This window comes from Rhincodon typus, chromosome 2, assembly GCF_021869965.1.
Source record: "Rhincodon typus isolate 14 chromosome 2, sRhiTyp1.1, whole genome shotgun sequence".
Classification (NCBI taxonomy): domain Eukaryota; kingdom Metazoa; phylum Chordata; class Chondrichthyes; order Orectolobiformes; family Rhincodontidae; genus Rhincodon; species Rhincodon typus.
This window is the reverse complement of record NC_063333.1, coordinates 20,683,289-20,693,014: the sequence shown is the minus strand read 5'-3', so window position 1 is coordinate 20,693,014 and position 9,726 is coordinate 20,683,289. Positions and strand designations below refer to the sequence as shown.

The 9,726-nt window shown below is 39.9% G+C and overlaps 1 protein-coding gene across 2 annotated transcripts; it reads right to left on the bottom strand.

Annotated features, from left to right (window-relative positions):
- Nucleotides 1–716: 716 nt before the first annotated feature.
- On the bottom strand, nucleotides 717–7,842 carry LOC125486966 (extended synaptotagmin-2-A-like). 2 transcript variants are annotated; one of them, XM_048616622.1, is made up of 4 exons: nucleotides 7,786–7,842; nucleotides 7,481–7,570; nucleotides 3,596–3,691; nucleotides 717–881 (listed from the first exon to the last, which is right to left on the bottom strand). In XM_048616622.1, the coding sequence occupies exons 1-4, from the start codon at nucleotides 7,828–7,830 to the stop codon at nucleotides 810–812; spliced, it is 303 nt and encodes a 100-aa protein (XP_048472579.1). In that variant the 5' UTR covers nucleotides 7,831–7,842; the 3' UTR covers nucleotides 717–809. The 2 variants fall into 2 exon arrangements, with proteins under 2 accessions (XP_048472579.1, XP_048472576.1); XM_048616619.1 differs by lacking the exon at nucleotides 717–881 and adding an exon at nucleotides 2,621–2,780.
- Between the last annotated feature and the right edge of the window lie 1,884 nt (nucleotides 7,843–9,726).

Genomic DNA, 9,726 nt, shown 5'->3' with positions numbered 1-9,726 from the left:
GGAAGGAAATTATCTTCCAGGTCTACAGAGACAGCGGGGAAGCAGAACTAACAGGAATGCACCTCTGAGAATCAGCCCAGACTTGATAGGCCAAATGGTCTCCTGCACTATAAATTACTGCAGCATTCTAAATAATGCAACGGTTGTCACACAGAGACAGAGACCTCCCAGATTGACAACATATGGCTGGTCCAATATGTGGGCAACTGTCCATTGTGCTCGTCAAGAAAAATTGATAAACCCTGCTCAGAGGTGTTCCTTGCTGCCCTCACATCCTGCCCTCTCCCTGCTCCTATATTGGTCTCTCCAAGTGCAACACCGCTTGTCATTTGTCCTATCTAAACTCCTGCAATCTCAGGGCTCCTGCCAGGATAGGTAAGTTCTACACTGAGAAGCAGGTACACCCATCTCACTAAGAAAATCCCCACTTTCTTAAAAGCATTTTGTAAACACCCTTTCCACACAGTGCTTTTGTATTATGAGTACTACATGGTGCAGTAACTTAAGTAGGGGATCAGTGATTACTGATCCATTCCAATCGGGTCTATTAACTAATACGTTTGAGAAGCTCTGAATTAATGAGTGCCTACCATTACCGAAGTCACATATCATGATGACTTGCGTTTTAATACTATCTTTTATGTAATAAGATATCACAGCTAGTAAATTAATGTGACATTTAAACTGAGTGACATTAGCCAGTTTTTGACAGTAATTCTCTTGCATCACATCAATGAAGATACTGAATTTAAACTTAAAACCTTCTTTCTCATCCCGGTTGACTCTGTGTGGGCTTTAGTAAATGATTATCAGATTACCTTCAGTGATTTGGAAATATTAGCCCTCTTCAAGCCGTCAAGGTTAAATTCAAATGGATTGCGCTTTGTTGCAGGAAAGAATGAACAGAGATTAACGTTGCACATGCAATGCAGAAACACCTTTCTGTTATGGTAAAGAGATCAGCACAACATTCCACCCAGAACCCTTTGAACTGAAATGAAATGCAAGATATTTTCTCTAAGAATGCAGCATAAAAAGATACCCAGAAATCATTTCAGTTAGTTAGTGCCAAGAAAAAGTGACCCAAAATGAGGTCGACAAATTAAGCGTTGAAGTTATAAAAGATGCATCCTTTTCAAATAGGTTTATTAATATTCTTAAAACTGCCCAAAGTGAGCATTTACAGGATTTTTTTCAAATTGGAAGTGCACGTAATTACCAAATTTATGGAAAACTAAGTGCATTCATTTACAAATAGGTGATAAGCACAAGTTACACATCCAAAAACGTAAAATCAAAGTAAGGGGTTGGATTAGGAGCAATGAAGGACTTGGATTGCTGTTTATTAATGGTCTTAAAAGAAAATGGGAAACAATTAGATACTGCAATGAGTGGGATTGATTTAACTGGTTGAATTATTTTGAACTGAAGAGTTGATCTCATCCAAAAAGGAACAAGAACAAGTGGACGTAGCTTTAAAGTGATGTGAAAAAGAAGCAAAGGTGATGTGAGAGCAAAAGCTTTTCACACAGCAAGTAGGTATGGAATGCACTGCCTGGAAATGTACTGGAGACAGGTTCAATTGAGGCATTCAAGTGGGCATTGGCTGATTATTTGGATTGAAAATGTGTGTAAAGGTACGGGGAAAAGGTAATGATGCTCGTTATAAGAGCTGGCACAAGCTCATTGGATTCAAAGGCCTCCTTCTACACAGTAATAATTCAGTTTTTGTGACATGCAATTGGGCGGCCCTTACAATTTAATGAAAACTGAAGACAACCTGTCCCTGCGGAAAACCTGACAAAATCTTGGAATTCACTTCCGAACAGCACTGTGGGTCCACCTACAGCACGTGGACTGCAGCAGTCCAAAGGTGGCAGCTTACCACCACCTTCTCAACAGACAGGCAGGGAAGCCCACATCCCTTGGAGTGAATAAAAATAGTACAGGACTAGTTTGGCCTGTCTCAGACAAAAACTAAGATAAATAACCTTGCTCACACATGGAGGTAAGTCACTTTGGCAAAGCACAGAGACAAGTCAGCCAGCAAGCATTATACTGGACTCCAGCAGACGATACTGTCTGCAGAAAACAAATTATTGAGTAATACAAAAATATTTACATGATCCTTAATTTTCTTTTACTGAACTGAAATCAAGTCTAGTGCACTGACATGCATTAAATAAAACAGACCTTTCATTTTCCAGTAAAAGCTGAGAAATAAGCGCTGCTTAAACAAGGAAAAAAATCAATTTCATTTTATTTGGTGTTGCAGTCAGGTAACTTCCTCTTTCAATCGAGAAATTATATCTTATGTTTTTCCTACTTTGTGTTTTGTAAACAAATCTATTTTCATCTTGGAAAGTGTGTATTTAACTTTTGCAACAAACTAGGGGCTTCTCCTCCTCGCTTAAAAAAGGGAAGCAAGCTCTATGTCTTTCCTCCTTCTCATCTTCTACATACTAACTAATACACAACTTTTGAAAATATCTTCCCAGAAGATTAAATCTGACCTGTACACGGTATCAATTTTAAACATTTACTTTCTTGGAATTGCACATCAATTTTCTAGATCAGAGCATGCTCTGAAACAGGCTGCAAACAAAATATATAAGCTTCCAGTATTAGTGTCAATCCACAACACACAAAATAAAAAGCAAACAGAATAGAGCACTCACAAAAAAGTCTCTAAAGATTGAGCTAGTATTTTCACAAAAGACTAGTCCTGCTGCTCTCCTCTCTCGTAAGTATCCAGACCCAAAGTTTCCTTCGTAGACATTCTTAGGAAGATGGAAGTGAAAGAGAAAGCAAAGAGTGATGGGATAGGACAGGTACGTGCTGCAGGGAAAGGCAGAATGGAACGGAGGAACAGCCAGTTTATTGTAAATTACAGCCGAAGGTTGAGATAACTAGCAGCCAATGCATTTAATACTATTGCATATATATCATAAATGCACAAATTGCATTTTAATAATCTTCTGCATGCACAATTAAAAGAAACATGGTTTTTCAGTCAGTCAATGTAAAAATTTACATCAAATTCAACAATTTCCAAACCTAGAAATATTGCACATGTTCACATCAAGAATCTACACTTGATAGAAGATCTCTGCACAAAATGTTCAAATTGAAGCAGATTTATCTGCACTCATTGTAAGCAAAGGGACTTAGAACACAAATCCGGTTGCAAAGAGTCATTTTGACAATATTTTGTCAGCATACATTGAATAAAATTCAGCAGAGCACGTTCAAGAATAAACAAAGTAATTGACATTTAGCACTTATGCCCAGATATATTAACTTGTGAAAAACACAAGAATAGTCCATTCAGAAACTTGAAAGAAGGAGCCCAATTTACCACAAATATTAAAAACAGTAAGGTAGATAAGCTATGTCATGACAAGCTAAAAGATGCTGGTATTTGTGACACAAAACATGTTCAACAAGAATATTACTGGGCAGTTATAAGGCTATGACAGGAGGAAGTCTTAAGAATTACATGCCACAGTTTAAAACAAAATGAGAAAGATGACAGCAGAATGGATCATGGCACAGCAATATTAGTACATCACTGCAAAAAAAAAATTCCACTTACTGGGAGATTCCTGGCAGAGTCGAGATAGATGATGAGTAAAGCAGAGGAAAGCCCATCATTGGCTGTTCCTTTAATAGCTTTGGTGCTGGCCATTGCCTGGAGAACAAATAAGTGGAGTTTTACATTATGTCAATTTGCTTGCAGTAAATCAGCTTCAAATCTCAGATTTCCATTTTCTATATTTCATAGCACAATAAAATCATAGTCACGACAAGGATCTTCAATTCACTGACATTCCTCTCTAAGTAACACAGATTATAGTGAATGCATATTAGCAAATTCACCACGTTTACAAGGAGGAAGAATAGTTATTGATCTAGGTCTTTCTGGTCAGGGCGAAGTAATGACAAGTGGCATCAACCTGAAGGAAAGATGCTAACAAAGATCAAACCAGTTCAGTGATGTGGTTTTAATCCTTCCTGGCACCAGCAAAGAGGCTCTCTGGTGTTCCACAATAACGGAATTATTAACAGTCCAGAAGAGGGCCATTCAGCCCTTTGTGTCTGCATCTGCTCTCCAGATGATCAGTTCATCCACTGCTATTCCTCTAACTTCTCCCCATAACCTAGAATATTCTTATTTTTCAGATAATAATCCAATTCCCCCTTGAATAGCTCAATTGGCTCTGCCTTCACCACTTTCTAGGCAGTGCATTCCAGATCTTAACTACTCTGCTTGAAAAACCTTTCCATGTCTCCGTTTTGCTTTATCAGTTATCTTAAAACCGTGCCCTCATTCTCAATCCTTCCACCAATAGGAACGGTTTACCCTATCCTCTCCGTTCAGAGCATTCATGATTGTGAATAGCTCTATTCGATCTCCTCTCAGTTTTCTATTCTCCAAGAGAAACAGTTCCAGTCTATGGAACTACTTTCAGAGTTTTGCATCCATAGATCCATTCTTGTGATTCTTTTCTCCCCCGCTCTCCCCCTGCTTTCATATTTTTCCTAAAGTGTTGTGCCCAGAACTGGATGCAATACCCCAGCTGACACTGAACCAGTATCTGACACAAGTATAACATATACTCCTTGCTCATTTACTCTGTGCCACTATAACTAATATAGCTCAAAACGCTGTATGCGTTATTAACCACTCTCTCCCTTGTAATGACATCTGCTTGTATACAACCGAGTCCCACTGCTTATGCACTTTTAGAGTTGTACTCTTTAGTTTATATTGTCTTAGGTGTTCTTCCGATCAAATCAAATAACTTCATAATTTTCTGCATTGCATTTGATCTGCGACTTGTCTACTCACTCCATCAATTTGTCTATGAACTTTCTATAACATTCTCTTCAAGTTCATAGTATTCTTTTCTTTTGAATCATTTGCAAATTTTGAAAGTGTTCCTGGTACACAAGGTCTAGCTAATTAAGATGTGTTAGGAAATGCAGCAGTCCTAACACCAACCACTAGGGAAGTCCACTACAAATGTCCCTCCAGTACAAAGAAGATCGATTAAGCATTTCTTCTTTATTTCCTGTCAATCAGCCAACTTAGTTTCCCTGTGTTAACTTTTTGGATCCGGTGACCCTTCCTCAGAAAGGTCTTCCGAGGAAGGGTCACCGGAACCGAAACGTTAACTCTGTTTTTCTTTCCTTCACAGATGCTGCCAGACCTGCTGAGCTTTTCCAGCAACTTTGTTTTTGTTCCTGATTTACAGCATCCGCAGCTCTTTCGGTTTTAATTTAGTTTCCCTGATGTTATTGTCACTTTCATTCTATGAGCAATGATTTTGCTCACAAATCTGTACCGTGGCACTGTATCAAATGCCAAGTGTCCTGCAGCAGGATTGTCATTGATCAAGCTGTGTAGCAAATCACAACTAAGACAATTTGCAGCAGTAATTATGACTAAACACACTATTAAAGACCCAAGGACACCTCATGTACAGTATAAATTTTTCAGAGACTAACAGAAGCAGGGTAATAGCAGGGTAAAAGGAGGAAGCTCATTAATTAAGTAATTTTTGATTGTTTGCCATACTTAAGGATGCGTGCTCTATTGCACTACCATATGAAATTGACATATCAACACATTTACAGTAAGATATGGAAATCTGAAAGTTGCTGTCAGTAATATATACCCTGCTCCCTCTCAAGGTGTTGCAGTCTTCGCAGCTGTGATTAGCAGAGAATCACTGATTTGATGCAAGTCCAACATTTTACACACTATCTTTATGGTAAAATAAAATCAATGAAATGATAAACCTTATTTAATCAGGCCTAATTAAGCAAAATGACTGAGGAACTAATTTTACAAGTTGGTACCTTATTTTCTCAGGTGAATATATTAAAAGCTACATGATTTACAAAGCAATAAAAATAATTTCAGTTGTTTAAAAAAATTACAGCACTGAGTTTAAAGCTAAGCACAAAGAATGGCATAGGCAAAGGTCAATTCAAACATTGAGCTGAATGTACCATTGGTCACCATAAAAGTTGGGAGAGGAACAGTGGATGGTGAACACCTTGGAGACTGGGAAAGGCTTGAGATGGGCACAAGATAGACAGATTTTTGAACAGAAAAGAAATTAAAGGTTATGACGAGCGGATGGGTAAGTGGATCTGAGTCACAAAAAGATCAGCCATGATCTTATTGAATGGTGGAGTAGGATCGACCAGATGGCCTACTCCTGCTCCTGTTTCCTATGCTTTTATATATGATGTTCCAAACAGCAGACACACCCCTATTCCACCTACAATAGCCAAGCAACAAGCTGGACTCTTGGTCTTTTCCATTTCTGAGAAAATCCCTGTGGCAGCAGCTTTCTAAAGCTACCTCAACTCGTATTATATTTATCCCACTGATATTCACACTGATCAATGTAACAATAGAATTCAAAAGGCATTAATAACGGTCTTCAAAAGTTACTTTCAAAGATATATAATTGTCCATTGACTAAGTTGGCGCAAGTGTGTTCAGTGGTGAACCACCAACAGGAAATCCTGCTACATCAAACTCAAATAAACTGAAGAGCTGACAGGTGAGTTTCTTGATGAATTACAGGCTTTGACATTGAAGTCCCACCTTGCTAGAAGCTTCTGGACAATGTGAAGCCAGCATATTCTGGAGATCGTCACTGGAGCTTGGTCTTCAGAAGATCCAAATGGTGAGGAGCCGAGTCTTTTTCTTTCAAGTCCCATGGATCATGGGGGTTTTGCGGGTTGGGAGGGTTTCACAGATAATGACAGGAGATGGCTTTTAGTGACCACCTCTTGCCACACTACCCCTGTCTTTTCCCCTAGATTTGGGCAAATGGAGCTCACTCACCTCTCCAACCCTTCAGGCAGGATGCCTGGGCTCCCAATTGAGAAACCAGTCACTTTTCCCACATGTAGATAAGGTAGGTAATTGGGCTTATGGTGAGCTAAGGCCCTTATGTGGCCAGTAATTGACCACTTAAGGGCCCTAATTGCTGGCGAGTCAAAGTGGTTATCCAATGAACTACTCAGCAAGCACTTAATTGCTGAGGTGTCAAGAAGGGGTTGGGTATCTCTCAAAGGCCAATTCACCCAATTATCTGCCCTTCTCGCACCTTCAGGGAGAGCAAAATTCTGACCCTAATGAGTGTCTTAAAAATGAAAAGTGCAATATAATGATGTCAAAACTGATAAGTCCAGTGTCTGTATTGAAGAAGTGTCTTTTGTACATACAAATGTCTCACGTAAAATCTAGCTCGAAAGGCCCATTTAAACATCATTGGAACATGTAAATAACTGCAACTGTTTAAGTTCATCATTTTAGCCCAATATAGGCATTTCAAATTCAGTGACAGCAGGGAGAAGAAAAAAGCCCTGCAAAACATCAATATAAACTGCCAGTTGTGTCACTATCTGAACTAAAATAATAGAATTTAACTTGGTATACAAAGTGTTTAAGTACCTCTGGCAGCTTCTCGGCCGCTGACAGCAGAGAGAGCCACTCGAACTTCAAGTGCAGCTTTCCAACGCTCACCTCATCCAAATCGAACCACTGTAAATGCATAAAATAATCAAACACCAAAAAAAGAGTGGCCCCAAGGGTCACCAAAACCATCAGTACTGGCAAAATGCAAAGATTTCCCAATTTCCCTTCACATAATTCATGTTATTTTAACAACCATTTTGCTTTAACAATAAATTAGAAAATATCAACCTATTTCTACTTAAAATACGTCCAACGCATATGATCCAACACAACCATAATACCTGATCAACAAGCTGTTGCTTCTGAACTTCAGCAAGGTCAATCATAAGGCTACAATAAGAAAATATAGATGTTATAATGAGTATCCGAAAACAGACTTCTTAAAAAATAATGTTTTAAATGTTTTAATTAATTAAAATTTCCATCCTCATTTGGAAAGGGATGTCCACTGACTTATAATGGCATTTTTTTCACCAATTTAGAAGAACGAGGGGTATCTCATAGAAACATATAAATCCTGATGGGACTGGACAGGCTAGATATGGGAAGAATGTTCCTGATGCTGGGGAAGTCCAAACTAGGGGTCACAATCTAAGAATAAGGGATAAGCCATTCAGGACTGAGATGAGGAAGAATTTCTTCACTCAGAGTTGCGAACCTGTGGAATTGTCCACTGCAGAAAGCTGTTGGGGCCAGTTCATCAGATATATTCAAGAGACAGCTAGACGTGGCCCTTGCAGCTAAAGGGATCAAGGGGCATGGAGAGAAAGTAGGAATGGGATACTGAGATTGCATGATCAGCCGTGATCGTATTGAATGGTGGTGCAGGCTCAAAGGGCCAAATGGCCTCCTCCTGCACCTATTTTCTATGTTTCTATGTTTCAACACACCCAAATTTAAAAAAATTCTTATCCTTGCTATGATATTCAACTCAGCCTGAAGGAAGCCAGATATGATTAAAGTTTCCACTTACAAGTATCATTGAATTTCCCTATCCTTGACTTTCCCTCTCAGTAATCACCTCTAGCAATAGTGCCTTCTAAGATCTCAAGCGCCTTTAAATTTTGCCACGTGCCTTCCTTGCTGCAATTAATAGCCTCATCTTCAGGTATCTAGGCCTGAAGTTTTCTAATTGCTTATCTAAACCTCTTTGCCCAAGGCCCCTTCTGTCTATTCAGATAGATAGAAAGATTTTGTCAGTAGTGGCAGGAAGTTCTCTTGATTTCTTAAACAATTTTTAACTCCCAAAACTACAATAAGTCCTATTCTAGGTTGTTTCATTTCAACTTAATTCAGTCAAAGGAGTATGTATTCTTGTTTAGAGTTACAGAATTATATTTAAATTTGTGTTGCACTGGCATGACATTGGGCCAGTTACCCAATTGGCATCTGTACTGCTCTTTAGTCCACGCTCATGCTGCAGACTCTCCAACTTGCAGCCTCTGCTGCTCCTCGACTCACCCCGTCCCCAAGCCTTCTTCACAGTGAACCTCCTGCTCCTTGACCCAGTCCCTGAACCCCACCCCCATCCACCCCAAAAGTGAGGGAGTTGCAGTGACACTGGGACGTTTGGGATGCAACTGCCGTGACAGTATCAATTATAGAAGATCCATTGCAATACTTCTACACCATTGAGACACATACACTCAACTCCAAGAGCTCCAGATACGGAACCTATATTCTGGATCAAGGAAGATCGAGATGTGATCTAAAAGTGGATCTCTGTGGTTGTGAAAGCGCAGGTGGAGAAGTGCCAAACTGTGGCTGTTGTATCCATGACTTCTCTGCAGTTGCATCCCCAGGGTCCTCACACCCCACCAACTGCCTCACTCAGTGAAAGTTCAGGAGAGGGGAAACAGCAAGCAGTAGAGTTGCAAGCAGGAGGTTTGGTGAAAGGGTGAATCAGGGAGTGTCACAGGCTGCAAGTTGGAGGATTAAAAGTGTGCGTTGGGGATAGGAGAAGCTGTAATGTGGGTCATCAGGAAGAAGAGTCTGCAGTGACCAGGATGTCAGTGAGAACAGAAACATAGACTTCCTACAGTGTTGAAACAAGCCATTTGGCCCACTGACTACACACCAACCCTCTGAACGGCATCCCACCAGACCCAGCCCCCAACCCCGTCTCCATAACCTGCATTTTCCATGACTAATCCACCTAGCCTGCACATCCCTGGACACTATGGACAATTTAGCATGGCCTATCCGCCTAATCTGCGCAAACT

What these genes read in the sequence shown, in the direction of transcription:
- LOC125486966 (XM_048616619.1), bottom strand. Translation starts at nt 7,830, where the DNA reads ATGATTGACCTTGCTGAAGTTCAGAAGCAACAGCTTGTTGATCAG. An exon ending in CGGCCGAGAAGCTGCCAGAG is followed by an intron (nt 3,692 to 7,480) that starts GTACTTAAACAC and finishes TTTGTTCTCCAG; the next exon opens with GCAATGGCCAGCACCAAAGC. An exon ending in ACTCTGCCAGGAATCTCCCA is followed by an intron (nt 2,781 to 3,595) that starts GTAAGTGGAATT and finishes CATCTTCCTAAG; the next exon opens with AATGTCTACGAAGGAAACTT.